The sequence below is a fragment of the Balearica regulorum genome, chromosome 8, assembly GCF_011004875.1.
Source record: "Balearica regulorum gibbericeps isolate bBalReg1 chromosome 8, bBalReg1.pri, whole genome shotgun sequence".
NCBI classification, from domain to species: domain Eukaryota; kingdom Metazoa; phylum Chordata; class Aves; order Gruiformes; family Gruidae; genus Balearica; species Balearica regulorum.
The window spans coordinates 26,802,230-26,820,064 of record NC_046191.1 but is presented as its reverse complement, the minus strand read 5'-3'; the positions used below and the strand labels follow the sequence as shown (position 1 = coordinate 26,820,064).

The 17,835-nt window shown below is 45.9% G+C and overlaps 1 protein-coding gene and 1 long non-coding RNA gene across 3 annotated transcripts; one reads left to right on the top strand and one right to left on the bottom strand.

Moving 5' to 3' along the window:
* Nucleotides 1-292: 292 nt before the first annotated feature.
* On the bottom strand, nt 293-4,866 carry LOC142602783 (uncharacterized). Of its 2 annotated transcripts, none has more exons than XR_012836576.1 (3): nt 4,778-4,866; nt 2,731-4,477; nt 293-1,007 (listed from the first exon to the last, which is right to left on the bottom strand). It is a non-coding gene; the product is annotated as an uncharacterized LOC142602783 (long non-coding RNA). The 2 variants fall into 2 exon arrangements; XR_012836577.1 differs by lacking the exon at nt 4,778-4,866 and having other exon boundaries at nt 588-1,007; nt 2,731-2,813; nt 3,946-4,562.
* A 105-nt stretch (nt 4,867-4,971) lies between these two features.
* Nucleotides 4,972-8,085, top strand: RGS2 (regulator of G protein signaling 2). The gene is made up of 5 exons (XM_075760185.1): nt 4,972-5,099; nt 5,414-5,515; nt 5,611-5,672; nt 6,487-6,653; nt 7,094-8,085. The coding sequence occupies exons 1-5, from the start codon at nt 4,987-4,989 to the stop codon at nt 7,286-7,288; spliced, it is 639 nt and encodes a 212-aa protein (XP_075616300.1). The 5' UTR covers nt 4,972-4,986; the 3' UTR covers nt 7,289-8,085.
* Nucleotides 8,086-17,835: the final 9,750 nt, after the last annotated feature.

The window sequence follows — 17,835 nt, the reverse complement described above, 5'->3', positions numbered from 1 at the left end:
GTAGAGGTGGGAATCACAATCAACTGCTCAACGCCTAAATTCGTATTCTTTTTATGGTGTCACTCTAACAGAGACGTATGCAGCCACATAACAGCAACGCTGCAAGTAGACATATAGTCCCAGTTTATCTAGTTTTTGATAAATTTCAGCTCTATTTTTAGAACTTTTATAAACTAATGTGGATGTTTATGTAAAACAAGGTGGCTGAGAGCTGGGAATGATGAGTTCTCAGAGAGCTCCATCTAGTTTATACATTACTCAAAGGATTTTACTGTTAAGTGAAATGAGATCCTTTTGTAATTAGATATATTTTATTTTCTGTTTAGGAAACACTGAACATTTAATTGCTCTGGTCTTAGTGTTAATCCACAGTAGTGCTAAATTTAGATCCAGAAATTACTTCTTACGATTTGCATGTTTTCAGCTTTATGACTGGAAAATAGTACAAGGGGAAGTACAAGGGGAAGCACAACAGCCAGTCAGGCTCAGCCTGCACAGCCAAAGTCAGAGAATACGACAGCTTGACCTCAACAAGCTTCAAGCAATTAAAAAACCCCACAACTCATCCCCCCCCCCCCCCCAAAAAAAAACAACCCCCCCACCCACTGCATGCCACTGAAATTGTAAAACAGACTGGAAAAGCAGAATGCAATGGACAGAATTAGAATCAGACTAAGGCTTTGAGTAACCATCTTCACTTATACAAAAATATCAGAGAGAGTGGCAGTTATAATATTCATCTAGAAAATAGTGCCATGCATGGCTGCTATTATTTAACAATGCACAGCGGAGAAGCACATCACTTGCCCCAGTAGCTGGGCACCTCTGTGCTCTTTTTACAAATACATATCCGTCCCCTGTGCCTTGGAGAAGACACAGCCTAAAAGAGAGCTAAGAACAGAGGCTCAGTTGACACTATTACAAGCAGCACGGTGGCGTTCTTCACTCATTTTCTGTTCTGATGCTTACATGAACCATCTCACAGAAACAGCACCAGGACTGCACAGCTGTAAATTAAAAAAAAGAACACTGTAAAAATACTGTAAAGTGTCCCTGTGTAATTTGCAATATGTATCACAAAACAAAAAGATATAGCTCAACATCTTATTCCTTCTTTTGAATATGATTTTTTCAGCTAGCCAAAGACAATAAGGGTTCAACAAGGCATCCCTCAAATAACTCTAATGCATGGTTTGAACTACCATGCAAAAGCATATTCTCCCCTCTTGGCTTTATGAAACTTGTCTACAAAGTCTCTGGAACATTTTTCATACGTTCTTTCCTACCATCCAAGTCTTCTCTATAAAAAGAAGAAACAAGGACTGGCATTTCAGAAAATGCAGACACAGATTTAAGTATTATGCAGTGAGAACAACTACTCACTGGGGAATTGGAAAAGATCAGCACAGCTATTGCAACACATAACGTAACCGAGATGGAAAAAGCTCCATCTTCCATCCTGGATGTTTATTGCATATGTTACAGCCCTCTGTACATCCAGCCATCACTGATGCTCGTAGGAATCGTATAAGCAGAAAAAGAACAGAACATTCTCAAGAAAGCCTCTACAAAGAGAAGTGTGATCTCCAGGGTGAGAGCTTGTGTCATTAAATGTCTGACATCAGATTTCATTGCAGGCGATAGTAAAATCCTCACCGACTTCAATAGCAAAGTTGAGGCTGTAGGCTCACGCCCATCGCTTTCCATTGGCCTTGCTCCTCGACAATGGAATTAGTGTTACAGAAATAGACTGAAGCCTTAAGAAGCACATAAAGGAAAAGATTTGGCACTATGTTTGTATTTGTCCTCAGCTACCAATAGCCCCACTGTTTTCAAAGAGCAGAGGTCAGTACACACAGGCAAATCTGGAATGCTGTCTGGGCACTGGTTTGAGCCACGCAGGCAGGGTCGCACACCCCCCAGCCCCGTTCCTGACAAGAGGCATCCCGAGACGGAGGCACTTATTTTTCAGTGGCATTATGCGCAGTGCTACGCCAACACACCTGACCCTGTGCGGGAATTGCAATCCAGGGTTATTTCAGAAAGCAGTAATACTTAGTCCTGCCGAAATTTTCAAAATAACGGCAGCAAAAGACGGTGTAGGACAGGGTGGAAATGCCAAATCTCACTTTGCCAAGTTAGTGCATGGCACTGATTGTGTGGCTAACGAACGGGGCCTTTTTGCCGTCCTTACTTTGAAAAACTAGTAAATACAAAGTAATACTTAGGTTTGATGTATCTAAAACTCTATCCAAACGCTCTTCCAGGGAGTGCCCGGCGGTGCAGCTCCCAGGGCAGGCAGCACAAGGGCAGCCAGCAGGACCCCTCCAGGAGCATCCCCTCCGTCCCAGGCCTGACTGGGTCATTTTACAGTACATGGATGACACTGTTTGACATCAGATACTTTTTTTTTTTTCATAAATGGAAAATATCTTATCACGCAGATGTGTAATTGATCTCCTGGCAAAGGTTAGCGTCGTAGCCACAAAACACTCTGCACAGCATGATGAAATGAGAAAGTATTTTTGTAAAGTTTCTCTTTTACTGAAAAAAACAGAGATAACCACACTTTAAAAGTATAATAAAAATGTCAACTAAAAATATACCTTAATGCAGCCAAGAAAATTAAATTTTAATCTAAACAGTTTTTAAGCTAAATGTTACCGTCAGTATGTTTTATAAGGCCATCTCAGCTCACAATTCCATATTCAGCTTTTTTTTTTTTTTTACCTGGAACACTTTTTCCACTGTTTAAAGATATCACAAATGTTATAACCACCTTCCTTAACTGGCACTTCCATTTTTATGGGTGTCTGAAAGAAGCAATTAAAAAGTTTAAAATAAAAAGTATCAGACAAATACATGATTCATGCTGCAATTTTCCATATGTTGACTACTGCCAACTTTACCACTTGGCAGATGCTGGGAATCTCCCAGCTCTACCCTTGCAAGTCTCCTCTGGGATCATCAAGAAAACATTTTGTCAGGCTTCAAACACCAGCAGGATCTCTGGTGTGCTACGGGTAAGCCCCCCAAAATATGAATGCTTAACCAAACCTTACTGTAGCTTTGAAGTCTTCCAATTCCCCCTATTCTTAGGCATTTTTGCCCCCTAATCAACTTTGAGAATCGGGTGAAAGAAACTTGAAACCAGCGTAAAAAAATGGGGAAATCTCCTACAAGTCAGGTGGAAGGTGAGGATGTACTGTTCTCCTTGCAGAGCATTTGGTCCTTTACAGGGGCTCTACTTTGGGTAAGGCCAGGGCTGAGTTTTGATCTGCTATCCTAAGGCAAGGCAGCCTGCCCCTCCGCTAACCAGGAGGCTCCGTGCTGCGAGTTTCACACATGCAGAGAGTGTTCCTGTCCTCGCACGTGTTACGGGCTGTTCGGCAGCTCCTGGCAAGCTCCTGCCCAAATCATTCGCAGCTGCACGGCTCGGCTGACCCTGGCACTCAAAGCGAGTGACGATGGAAGAGCCTGGAAGGGAGTCAGCACAGCTCCATCCATCACACAGGCACTGCCTGCCCTGGTTTTTTCTTTGGCACGTTCCCCCTCACCACATAAAGTTTCTGGAACTGATGCTTTGACAGCACTTAGAGCCTTACCTCTGTTAGTGTTTCCACATTTCCTCCCTCCCATGGTAACACCCTCATAATAATTTCCCATTTAAAAAATGTATGTACTATATACAAGACTAAGAGCTACCTGTTGCAAGAATCATTTAAAGTGATTTGGTAAAATTCAGAGGATGGAACTTTATTTTCCTATCAGACCATCAATATATACTGCAAAAGACAACAGGCAGCACCGAAAAGCATCTTTGTTTAAATGCTTTCACAAATTAAACAGCATTCATTTTCTCCATACATGTAATTTAAAGCAAAATGCCTTTGCAGTTTTGTGTGTATTCGGCAAGTAGAGAGGTTGTAGGACTACGGTGATTACCTAAAAGAGTCGGACATTTGACGCTACGTGATTGCGTTGAAGTCGACCATTGTTTGGGGAATCAAACAGCCTCTCGGAACGCTGCTTTTTATGTCAGAAAAATACATGCTGTAGAGTACTGAGGAAAGGAAGATACATGCACAAAAAAGAGCAGAAAAGCAGGGAGGTAAAAGCAAAACTCACATGACTCCTAAATCCAAATTCTTTGGACATGATACCCTTCGGCTGGATGCTGCTGAGAAAGACCACATGGCCTTTTCAACAAGCTGAGGGCTGGAGTAAGTCATTGCAATTTCAGCTTTGTGTACTGAGAGTAATTTACACAATTCATTGGTAGGTGGCAACACTATACAGCGATAAAACACATGTGCAGACAGCTTATTAAAATGATAAATGGCCTGAGTTAGCAGAGAGGTGGACACCAAAAATACCATATACTCAAATTTATGGTGACTTCACTTTTTGAAGAAACGTGGCTAAGTCCTTGCTTATCCTTTTTTGTGTACTGGCCCCACTCAAACGTCTGTATTTCCTTAAAAAAAAAAACAAAAACAAACAAACAAAAAAAAACCTGCAGAAATGCAGGGTACATTTCTGATTGACAGAATAGAAAGGACAGCCACCCCTCTGCCAGCGCCCCGGCGCCCTTCCCGAGGGGTGTCAGCGCGACCGGCTAAAACCTTTCCAAGCGGCGCTGGCAAGGGCAAGGTGAGAAGGGGAGGAAAAAAAAAAAGAGAAAAAAAAGAGGGGGAGAAAAGAAAGGAAAATTAAAATAAAGGAAAAAAAGAGACGTAATCCTGGGGAAAGGCAAAACTTTCCCGTACTGGCTTACCAGGAAAAACTGAAAACCCTCCTTTTTGCCGCGCAGCTCGCACGCCCAGCCGCGCCGCCCGCCCGCCGGGGCGGGGGCAGGAACCGGGGCGGGGGCAGGAACCGGGGCGGGGGGGGGTCCGGGGCGGGGGCCGGGGCGGTGCGGCCCCGCCCGTCCTCCCGCCGGGCTATAAGGGCTGGCGGCGGCGCAGCGCAGGTCAGGCGAGCGCGATGCAAAGCGCCTTGTTCCTGGCACTGCAGCACGACGGCGGGCGGATGGAGCGGGGCGGCCGCCGCCGCAGCGAGGCGGAGGAGGCGGAGAAGGGCAGGATGAAGAGGACGATGTGAGTAGCCCCCGCCGGGGCACCGGGGGCGGAGCGGGGCCGCAGCCCCGCGGGGTCTCCCCCCGGGGAGAGGCTTCCAGCCGCGGGGCTGGCACCGGAACCGGAGGGAAAGCGGTTGTAGGGCCGGGCCGTCGGTGGGGGAAGAGCAGCTTGCCCATCTCTGCCACCTGCAGCTGTACCTTGGCTAATGTTAGTCACTGGCCAGCGGGCGAATCCGTTGGTTTAGCGAGGGGAAAATAGTCAGTAAAGGGGCTGGTGTCTAAAGCTTTTCGGGTTGTCACTTTTAACATGCATCTTCCTCCTTGTTTTTCCAGCATTAAAGATTGGAAAACAAGACTGAGCTACTTCCTGCAGAACTCCTCCAATTCTACTAAAATGAAATCTAAGAAAGCAGGGAAACACCGCACCTACTTCAGGTAAGTTATGAGAAAGAGACTATTTAAGTAACTCGAGTGTTCTACAAAACAAAGCTTGAGCAGCAGAGTCTAATGTTGTCCACCTCTCTATGCAGACCTTCCCCTGAAGAAGCCCAGCTGTGGTCAGAAGCCTTTGATGAACTTCTTGCTAATAAATGTAAGTTTGTCTTCAAAAACTAACATTTGAGAGCAAAGGGATGGTGAAGTGTTTATGTCTGCAAGAGATTGCTTCCTTGCATGTCAGCATTGTACCTTTCTAATGTAAATAGCTTTGATTCTGGTCTTCAAAGTTAAATGCTTTGAACACTTTAAAGCCACAACTCAGAGGTGTTCTTTAAACAATTGTAAACTAATATTAAAACATCAAGAACACTTCATTGTAGTAATTTTTTTTATGTAACCCTTGTGGTTATCAGCTTGGCTTTGCCAAATGTGAAAAGAGCATTTGTTCAGAGCTCACTGCTTAACCAAGACAAATGCATTCAAATAACTTGGGAAGGATTGTGTTGGGAACAATGCAAGTTCAATGATCTCAGGGTTTTACTGTAGCTCTATGAGAAACAGCAGTCAACAGCAGAGCAAAAAGACTAAGAAATAATATTACCATTTGCTCTTTGAACTTGAGTCATCCTTTCCATTGCAAAAAAATATTCCAGAGGTTTATAGCACAGTCATAAATATTTACTCCTGTGTAAAGGTTAACACAGGCAATCCTATCTAGAGAGAGGGCATGCAGGCATCACAAAAGGGAACCTGTGTTTACCTAAAAAAAATTACAAATTCAAAGTGAAGCCTGCCAAACTGTTAGAGCATTCACTTGTTTGCATGCATAAATGCAGATTTTCTTTTATTAGTATGATATCCCTGAAAGAACTAGACCTATAGCAAAATGTTTTGGTAGAAACAGATGTGACCAGTGGGTAAATTCAAGATTCCTGAAATAGTTAATCAATGCATTTTTCTTTCCCTAGATGGTCTTGCTGCTTTCCGAGCTTTTCTGAAGTCTGAGTTCTGCGAAGAGAACATTGAGTTCTGGTTGGCGTGTGAGGACTTCAAGAAAACCAAGTCACCCCAGAAGCTGACATCGAAAGCAAAAAAAATCTACAATGACTTCATTGAAAAAGAGGCTCCCAAAGAGGTAAAGAAAACCTATTTAAACATAACTGCCCCATTCTAGGAGTTCCTAAAGCCCTTCTTTATTTCTCTGAACTTAAGGTGGATGCCAAACTGCATCCTACATACCTCACTGTTATATCTGTGCCTGAACATAACTCTCATCTAACTGCCTCTTTACCAAGTTGGAAAGTGGCACAAGCAGTATTTCAGAGGTTCCATCTTAACTGGGAAAAGTCAACAGCTGCATTTAACACCTGTTAGGTATTTGAGTTTAGTACTGAAAGATAGTATCACCTGAATTACTCTGGGTTTTGTATTAAAGAATTTTCTTCAAGGAAACTTCATTAATTTAACCCTCTAGTAATAGGGTCTTGCCTTTTTTTAACCTCTTCAGAAACTTTATAGTGTAGTATACATATTTGAATTCAATTCTCAGAAGTAAATATCCTGTTTTTTTTTCAGATAAACATAGATTTCCAAACCAAGAACATGATTGCACAGAATATTCAAGAAGCTACACATACCTGCTTCAGTGCAGCACAGAAGAGAGTTTACAGCTTAATGGAGAATAACTCATACCCACGGTTTTTGGAATCTGAATTCTATCAGGAGCTGTGCAAGAAGACACCCATCACTGGAGCAGCCCAGGGGACATGAGGGATGGAGAAGAGCGAGGAGAAGCCTCTCAGCTAGTGAGGAAGCAAGCCACAGCTCATGGCAGCACCCTGACCTGAAAGGCTGAGATACCGAGTGCTCAGTCTGTTTGCCATGGTGCAAGGACAAATACTGACTTTGGTGCAAAGCTGATGGCAAAGAGTGAGGCTGTTGGAAGGCATTCAGAGGGGGTGGCAGAAGTGTGCCAGCCAGCTGCTGGCAGTGCGCTTCTGAGTGCTGCAGTGAAAGGTGGCTCTGTGCATTAGACCAAACCGTACAGTGTAAGAGTCCTTCTGTCACAGCTGAGGTGCTGATGCAGCAGGTCAGAACAGAACTTCCTCTCTGTAAACAGAAGCTGCTCTGTACAGTTGTGCAGTGCTGGGAACTTGAGTAATTGATTGCATAGTTATTTTTTCCTAAACATCAACCAGTGTTGCCATTGTCAGTCACTCTGTGTATTCACACTGGTTCTGTAAACTCCCTCTAGCTGCAGAGAGATGTGTTGGGTTTCTGTGCAGCTTCCAGACAGTAACAGCACTGTGCAGCATAAAGTGAGGAAGGGATACAACTCAGTTCCCAGAGGAACAGGTTCTGCAACTAAAGTGTGCAGGGCTGGGTTCTGTCAGCAGGGCTGCACGGGGCCAGACTGAGGGCAAAACTTGGCCGAGGTGAACAGGAGCTGTATAGTAGTATATTTATGTGGATTATGATTGTGCTGCAATAATGTCATAATTCTGTCTTGAGGACAGCAAGCTTCAGTGAAGTCTCTTACTGTTTTTAATAAACTATTTTGATACAAAGGTTCTTTTGTTGCTTAACTTGTTTTGCACATACAGAGATACACTGTTTGGTACTAAACTCCAGAGTATTGGGACTGCATGTCCTGGCTGTGATCTTAATAGGGCTAATTTTAAAGCAATTCATTCTTAATCTAGCAATAAAAAGCTTAACAGAGGAGACATATTCCCTGGCACCCTCTGTCTTAACCATCTCCCCATGAAACCAGCAGTGGAGCAGCCACAAGAGCAGCATCGCTGCTGGAGGGCAGGGGATGCTCTTTGGTGTACAGAGCCACCAGCAGAACAATTGCTCCTGCTCAAGACTTCTGCTTCAGCCAAGGCTTAGGAGGGCTTTAGTGTCAGGCTGTAAAACCTATGCAGAGCCAGTAGAGGTGATATTCCAGTAAAAACATTTGATTCCCTGCTCCATGAGCGCTTCTCAGGGGGAAAGTTGCAGGTCAGCATTATTCCATGTCAATTTTCCTAACTGACAACACTCCCTAATTTGTTAGTTTTATGATTCACCTGAGTTCCAGCTCTGTTTAGGTCCTGGCTCCAGCTATTTTGACTCCACTCCTCAGGTTACAGCTTTAACTGCTCAGCTCACATATATCCTCAGCAGTCACTTCTACAATGGTCCATTCTCCAAGCATCCAGAAAATTCTAACTACAAAGTTTTACTTCAATTACACATCCAAAAATTGTTCAAAAGCAACTATTTCATGTATATAGTTATTGTAGGGTATATAGCAGTGTATATACATACACACAGATACATATGTATTACACTGTTGCTATACATGGAAAGAAGCAAATTTGGTACAACACCCTCTTTGCTATAGCCCCAGTTGTGGGGCTGTAAGAGCTAGTTCTCATACAGCTGAACTTGCAAATTGGTTAAGCTGACATAAAACAAGCACAAGAAACTCAGCCCAATGCTTTACTGCAACCGAGAAAGGTTTTTTTTTTCCCCGCCAAGCAGGAAAAACAGGTTTGGGCTGATAATTGCTTTTGTAATCTAAGAAAATAATTTGGAGAGCATAAAAATAGCCAGAACTATACCTATTAATGACTCAGAGCCAGGGCAGGAATAATTCCATGAAGCATCATTGGCTTCAGCAAAGCTGCATTAATCTGTGCCAATTTGGGATGTGCTAATTAACCACTGCTGGTTTCAGGAAAAGAAACATTTCTAGTTTCTGCAGGTGCACGGTGCATAGTTTAGAGGGGAAATTAGGTGGGGCCGTTAGGCAGGGCATCACTGCCTGAGGGCCATTCTCATATATTTAAGATTTGAATCATGAACATTGGTTTTTAGGAAGTATGTGCAGGCAGCTCCGTAGCTTCCACAGAGCATGCCGCTGGGGTAGCAAACCAACCAAGCCATGCTGAGTCCCCGGCATGGTCTGTCTGCACTGTCTGAGCACCCTGGTTTCGAGGGTAAGCTTGGCAGCAAAATAGTTTGGTGTATCAACAGGAAAAAAAATTAGAAAAAAAAATATCTTATTTTTAGTAAAATGCAACACATCTGTGCACACAACATTCCTTCCAATTACTGCTTTTCCAGTTTTCAATACAAGCCCTTTTTTCCCAACTCCTAGGGGTAAGCTCCACCAGAAAAAAGGGCACTGCAGGCACATTGGGAGTGCTGCAACCCAAAATATTGCTATGAACATTTCCTGGAGAAATACAGATGATTGCTTTAAGAAATGCTCTGGGCAGCCTTACAGTTTCAGTTAAAATTGGTACTCTGGTATCAGTATCCAATGGCAACAAATAATAAACCGTTCATTCCTCCCCAGCCCAGCTGAACATTGCACCCCCCCACCCCGGTCCCACTGGGCTGCACGCAGCCGAACTCGCCGCAGTGGTGGGGAAAAGACTGGTCTGAGACTGGCAAAGGAAGGGCAGCAGAGCTGGGATCCCATGGGCCAAGGTGATGGTGCTGCTAAGCCAGAGCATGGTCCTATTTTTAAGCTTCCATCAAGTTAAGAAACTGCTCCAGCCCACATCCCTATTGACAGACCCCCCAGGCAGGAAAATAAGGAGAAGGGATCCCAATGGATAACCACATTCCAGGAACTATAGCTGCAAAGGAATGCAGATCCTGAAGAAGTCTGTAACCAAACTTAGCATTTTTAGAGAAAGGACTTGCTGCAAAAAGCTGAGGACAGTGACAGCAGACATCTTCAGAGGGCGGTGGGTAGGAAGGCACCCCAGCTCCGCTGGTACTACAGCAAGTCCTGTACAGAAAGTCAATGCCAGTTCATGCACAGCTGACATAACTGATCTAGCATGGAGAGCCTGGGCACCTAGAATGACTGAAAAATCACCAGAAAATCTGGAATAAAGGTAACATTTAACTGTCCATGTATCACTTTTTAAGCCACAGTCCCACAATATTTGGTGCTTAGCTGCTAGAGGCAAGCAATCCCCTTACTTTCATATCACAAAAAATACATTTCTCACCCTTACAATTATGAAGAAAAATTTGAAATTGCAACTGGAGTATCCCTAGTAATCCCCAACCCAAAACTTAATGCAAAGACTACAGAGTCATTTAAAAAAAATTATCTAATTTTCTGGATCTGGCAACAACTTATTTTTTTAAGAGCTTGTGCTGACACTGCAGTGTAGAGCAACCTGACGGAGAGTCCCATGTGCTATCAAGAAGGCAACATGCAAAGTCATCTCCTAAAATACAAACCCAAAGCAGCTGACCCTCAGCAAGTGCCCTCTGGTCCCAAGGCTGGAGGGGACCTCAGAGCAGGGTGAGCTCAACAGCCATGCTGACTCACCACTCCGGTGGAATGGGAAAGCAATGCCACTCGGTAAACAAATGGCAGCGCAGTGCTCTTGCTCCGTGTATTGTGGTGGAAAAATGTACCAAGACTATAAATAAAAATCTCCATTTCCACTTGAAATTCCAGATCTCCATTTGGAGAAGGGGACACTAATGGCTGTTTGAAGGGCTTTATAGGCACGCATATGTGTGTGGAAGAGTTTCTTGGATGAGACTTCATAACTTGGCAACTTGCATGGAGCAGAAAAGTGACCTTCAGAAGTAGATTTAGGATCTTCATGGAATTTTTTTTTTGGGGGGGGTGGGGGGGGGAGAGGGAAAATTTGACTTACTGTGATTCAAGCAGGAAAGACTAGTTAGAATCTGGGACAGCATCCCAAATTCATCCTCCTTCAGGTGGCAAAACATTACTAGTGGCCCCTCCTTATGCCACCAGCACAGCAATACTGGTGTCCCTACTGGCTCGGGCGTGCCAGGAACAAACCACCAGGTAAGGCTACATCAACCCAAGGTCCATCCCAGAGACAGACCAGAAACAGGGCTGGTGAGAGACCTACCTGCAATATAGGTCCATCTATCCTTCTTTCATCCCTCCAGGAGAGCAAGGTAGACACATGCTTGCACCTGCAGCACAGCTCAGGGAAATGGATGGTCCTCAAGGCTGAGCTTATATGGAGCCCTGGCCGGTGGGCAGCAGGTGTGGGTGGGGGCCCAGGTGGGGCTGCTCAGGGCAGTTAAAGCCATTGGTGTCCTCAGGGCTCCGACACAAATATGAAGGAGCCCTTCTCTGAGGGTTACTGTGCTAGCACTGCAGGCCCTTCAGCTCATCATGCTAAAGCAGCCTGAATTTTTGAGTAGGCTCTGCTGTTGGATTTGTGGTGAACACCCTCAGCAATTAGCCTTGGACAGTTCTGTAGATGTGCTAATTGGCATTACCCTGAGTGCCGTAACCGGGAAATGATGGCTGGCCAGCACAGAAACCCAGGGAAAATAGTCCCACTGTCATCCTATGTAGGAGTTTAATGTGTGAGTGCTTTGGCAATATTTCATTAAAATAATAATTTAGATCAGAGTTTCCAACAGCTACAAAGTACTCATAGGCAGCAATTAAACAATGTGCTATGAAAAATATTAAATATTCCGTTCAAGATAATCTAATTGACAGAAATTAGTACATATGTTCCCCAGCCAGTTTTCCTGCTTGGGACCTCATGGAATAAGTTGTGTTTCTGCCTTACAGATTTAGACCAGAGAGCAGGTCCGTGGCTTCTTGGACGGGAGCCTGACTTTGAGCTTTCAGGGGACGTGGTACTAACATAGTATTTGTAGAGCTCGGAAAGTCGGCTGTCCGATATGGAAAAGGCACTCGGGAGCAGAACGAGCTGTTTATTGAGCTGGTGTGTTCCTTCGCCTTTGTGGTGTCCAAGGGAAATCGAAATAACAGGAGCATGGCAGGGCACCCGCGTGGCAGAGGGGCAGCCAGGAGCTGTGCGAGCCCCCTCCTGTTTCAGCTGCTGCTTTTAAAGCCTGACAGGATTAACCCCTTTGCTGGGACCAGCCGGAGCTGATGATGGGGCTGAGCTCGGGAGGCGAAGGGGCGCTGGGGAGGAGCCATCCCCGCCGTCCTGGGGCCATCGCAGCTGTGGCATGTGCAGACGTTGGAGGCTTCCCCCGCTCTCAGCAGGCTTCGTACTGCGTCAGAGAGATTATCTGTCGTGTGTGGCTGCCCTCCCTGGCGTCCGCCCAGGCTGAATACGTCTGTTTGCAAAGTTGAGCTGTCTCCTGACTTGGCTGCCGTTGGTTCCTGCTGTTTACTTTCCCTGATACCCACTGCGGGCTGGGACCAGGCGTCCGAGCAAGGGGAGGAACGACTGCCAGGCAGGCCGGGACTCTTCCAGCCGCCTTTGGTGCCATCAGCAGACCGAAATGTCTTTTTTGCCACTCGTCCTCCCTGCAGGCTGCTGGGTTTCGGAGCAGGGTCCTTCTGTTTTCAAAAGGAGAGGTCAGCTCACTTGGCAGCAGCGGCCCGTGGAGATGAAAATGCGAGATAAATACGCAGCGTAAATGGGTCACAGTTGAAAGCTGAGGAAAAGATCAGCTGTGACCTTAGGATCAGATAGTCACACAGCTTTGTGGAGGGCAGGGTTACATGATCCTGCTGGCTGCATTTTTATGATGCTATGGAGATCACACTCGTTTCAACAGGCTAATGCGTGTGTGGACACATAGGTAGCTATTGAAAATGTACAGAATTTTCCCAATAGAGTCTCTAGGCTTCATCTTTTTAGAGGAAAAAACAAGGTGCTCTACAGAGTTGGCTGTGGGAAGAGGTTGGGTTAGCCTAACACAAGGGGGACTAAATTCATTTTCATCTGGAATTCTGACGGCTAGGTTATGTCTCTGGAGAGACAGTTGGAATTTAGGGCAAGATCTGTCATTTTGAGGAACTTACTAAGCCAGGCATCGGCTCAGCATCCATACAGCTTTTCCCATAAGTCAGCAAGGAAGGAACAGTGGATGTGTCTTTTGCTAGCACTAAAGCAACGATATGCTACATCGCCCTCTCGATTTACCCACAACAAACTGGTTTTGCTGACTGTTCATGGGCCGGGACTCCCAATCCTGACAGAAGCCATCGCACCAGCGGGGTGCTGTAGAAATGCTTTGGTTACCCCCAAGACTCACCGCTGTACGTATCCTTTATTAATGGTGAGAAGCTCAAATCCTTGGCAGTCACTTGCCGTAGTCGGGCAAGCAAAATGCTCCCAGCACCTGGAAGAGTCCACGTGGCAGAGCTTTGTTTCCCGAGCAATTTCCCAAAGGTTCAGAGGCCTCTGTGGGTCTCTCGCTAGGTGAAGCGTGCTCTGTGCCTCGGAGCTGCCTGGGGGGACTGTTGGTGCTGTAAAACAGCATCACGGACCGTGATAATTAAGCTCTGGAGCAGCACTGTCTGCCAGCAGGGAGATGTGGAAAGAGGTGGATACAAGTGTGGTAACAGTACTTGGCATCAGCCTTCATGTCTCCTTTGAAAATTGGATCCTAGGACAGTTCTCAGCTAAACTGAGCTTTGCTCAGCCACAGAGACCCTCCTGACGCTGGCAGCGGTCACCAAGCACGGGCCTTCACACTGTGCCTTAGAAAGTCCATCTCCAGACCGGAGCCGTGGAATTTGGACATTTAATGCCTAGGAGACAAACAGATCATCTTCCTGGAGATCAACATTTGAGCTAAATGCTTTTATATACAAAATCTGAAAAGGCTTGAAGAGCACCAGCCTTCCCTTCTAGCCAACCTCCCTCCTCTTTTTCGTTCCCCCCCATCCAAGTATTTTTTCCCCACAGTCTAAAACGCTACACTTGCATGATAATGTCTTGAAGCTGTTTGGCTCTGAGGAAGTACAAGAGTTTACAGTTTTTATGAAGCGTTGTGTTCTGACACAACAAATACACGCTTGTAAACTATTTTATGGCTGGAATCAGAAGAAATGTGTTTCTTAATCAGCTCTGCTGGCAATCATAAACCAGTTAGTTATTCCTTTCAGTAATGTCACTCCTGTGAGGAAGCCAAACATTTATCAGGGCAACGAACTAACGACAATGTCTAACATGAAAGGAGCACCAAGCAGCAACTGTACAGGCTGTACCCCACATCCCAGCTAATGCACCTGCCCTTCAACGTTCCTGTCGTATTTAACCCAGAGTAGTTATTATGTAAAGCCTAGTTGAGCAAAATCTTTTCACGGTGTCCATCAAGGGTTTGAGCAAGGTGTTGGATCTGGTGTCAAATAATCCCAGTAGACCGCTGAACTTGTGCGCTCTGGGGTGCTGAAAGGTTACAGAGAGATAACCAGCTCGGTGACACGTCAGTGTTGCACACGTAACCACCAGCACTGCAGCTGGGGATACCGACAGCCTCTCTCCAGCATCTTCCGAGCAAGGAGCTTTACATCCCTCAGCGTAATCTGCCTCACTCTGTGATAGAGATGGGGAAACCAAGTCCCTGATGAGTCAAGTGACATATATAACAGGCAGAATGACATATTAGGAAATATTAAATAGAGATCCTCAGCTTTGTGCAGAGCAATTATACCAATCTAGAGCATCCAGAAGATCTCAGCTAACGTGGTGTAACTGAAACAGCAAAGCAGACAGTATGCCTGTAATCGAATTGTAATAACGAGGTCCCAAAAGTAGCACCTAGAAACCTCAGAGTAAGGTGAGTCTCTCTGAAACGCCGCTCCAGCAGTCACCGGTACGCTTTTAGAACAGCAGTATGATTCCAGCCCAGCAGTCCGGCATAATTACAGGAGTACTGGGACTGAAGATAAAGAGCCCTTGGCATGGGAAGTGGCTTCCCTAGAGAAGAGAGAGCGTTCCCGTCAGGGCAGGCGTGTGGCCGGCAGCCTGGTCAAAGCAAGGCAGGGTGTTGTAGAGGGACTGGCTGGCCACCAGCGAGGGAAACAAACCTGCCAAACACTTGCTTCAGCCCCGTGATTCACCATCGAGCAAAGGTTTCAGCGGCAGCCTGAGGACGGGAGAGTCGTGCCCTGTTCACACGTGAGCAGGTAGAATCCGCACGGACTCGGAGTCCGCGCTGAACATATTTTCAACTAGGAAGTAGTAAGTGACTAACGATGATGGCAGTCATTAACAAGGTGACAAGTTAGGAAACAACATCCAAAGCCAGCAGCAGCTCCCCTGAGTAAGCACAGGCTGGCGGAGCATCGGCCGCAGCTGCCCTGGCGGGACGGCTGGGCTCGGGCAGGTGCTGCTGGTGACAATGGGGGGGCCGGGAATCCATGCCACCAGAAACAAACAAATACGAGGGGAACAAAGTACTACTTACAGGCAAAGAACATGTCAGCTGCAGGGTTTGCATGAGGTTTTAGTGCCACAAACAATAGAGGAGCGTGGATGAAAAGTCACTAAGGAAGCGTGGGCGAGGCTGATAGCAGATTGCCTGCAGATAGGAAATACTGCCCCCCGCCCCAGATCAAGAGGACCTGGCAGAAGCGTCACTGCTTGCCCGCCCCACGGATAGAAATAATGCAGCTGCTTCGCTGCTTTACTGACAACAGAGTGTAGCTTGTGCCTGTGGGAGTTAATACGGCCCAAATGACTTTTTCCTGGAACAAGCCACTTGTAGAACCGATATAACCACAAATAGATACACAGGGTTATTTTAATAGCAGTTTACCAAAGCCAGCCACATTAGGGTAGCTTTTTTTAAATCTCACCATGCTGTTAACATGCATATCAAAGGACCTTGAGCAACATGGCCAGCTGGCTGATGGCTGTTTGTTCACATCCTTCCCATCCCTGTCACGCTGGATGACTGACAGGGCACAGGATATGCCTTCGCTGGGACAGCATCATCGTTCCTCGGTGAGCTTTCCGTCGGGTGTTGCTAGCAGCATGGATTCAGGGAATTTTGCTCAGATAAACGTAGGATATGGTGTTCATGTTACGCTTCAGTATGACGTACCAGTGGCAGCTGCTTTACCAGGAAGCGGGATAGTCAGGCTCCCCCGCTCCCTCCCCTTCCCTGGTCCCTGCACGTCCCTTGCTGCCCTTGCATCTGATTTAGCAGCTGTGCAGTTGCTGCGGAGCTGGATGAGCAAACTGGTCGGGTAGGAATTTTTTCTTTTTTTGGTGGATTTGTTTTCCATGGGATCAAATTGCGGATCCAACTTAGCCTGCAGCCACCCAGATGCTAGATGAGGGTGACAGGGAAAAGAGGAACATGCTGGTGGGGCCCATGGCCTGAGATACAGGAAGGTGGGGCTGACCGACCTCGAGGTTCAAGTCCCTCGTCACTGTCTTGTCATACTTTCCCCTTTGCACTCCTCTCCACCTTCCTCTGGCGCATCACCAGCCTCTTCACAAGGAACGTCATTCATCTGGAAATGCCACGGCTGATTTTCTGCCCCTCCTTCCTCAATAACCCGGCCAGACCGGTCACATAGCAGCACATCAGGAGACAGTCACAGACTGCAGGAGCAACGTTCAAATGGTAGATATCACCAACAGAGCTGTGAATGTGGTGATGCCTGAATAGGGAAGGAGCACCTTGAGTCAGTCATTAGGGAAGAGAAGGGCTCGTTGGCTGGTTTAACATCCAATAAATTGTTTCACGTTACAGATCACCTGAATACCTACCGAGGCTTAACAGCCTTGTTGGGAGGTTCAAAGTTCAATTATGGCCTGAAAATAACATTAGCACAGTGGCAACACGACCTGATGAGTCATTGGCATCATGCAAGTGGGCAAAAGTGTAAATGGACAAAGCTGCTCAGCACCATCATTTTCCAAAAGCAGCTTACCTGATTTCCAAACAGAGCTCGAAAAGCAGTGATGCAAATTCATATCTTCCAGCAGTACATCTCCATGTATTTAGTGACTTTCCAGTGACGAGTGCAGTTTCCAGAATAAGTAAAACCCATGCTGTTATGGAATAGGGAACACTGTCTACAGTGCATTGATTTTTATAAGGCAATTATCAGATTGAATAATGCTTTACTACAAATCCACTGCCGGGAGCCAGTTTTACCAGTGATTATGGTAGCCAGCTGAATTTGCTGCTTTCTACAGTATTTCAATAGCACCAGGCAATGATATCTTCCCAAACTAGTTAGGATCATACCGACTCAATCAAGAATCCAGTATATTTGAGAGGAGGGTTAGTTTTAACTTAGTTTGTCGCTGCACCTTTCTTACTGTGTAGTTTGTAAATATTCTCGCCCTCTCACCCACTACCGTAACAGAGAAAATGATTTACTGGAAACAGGCACAGCTCGGCAGCAGCACTGAACCTGCTGTTACTGTTGACCGCATGGCCGCCTCTGCACTACCAGACTGACGCTTTGAGCAAGGCCAAAAAACCTAATCCCAATTAAAGCAAGGACTATAATGGCTCTTGCTTGAACAGCTCCAACTTTCACCTAAAATTTGGTAAAGTTTCACCGAAAA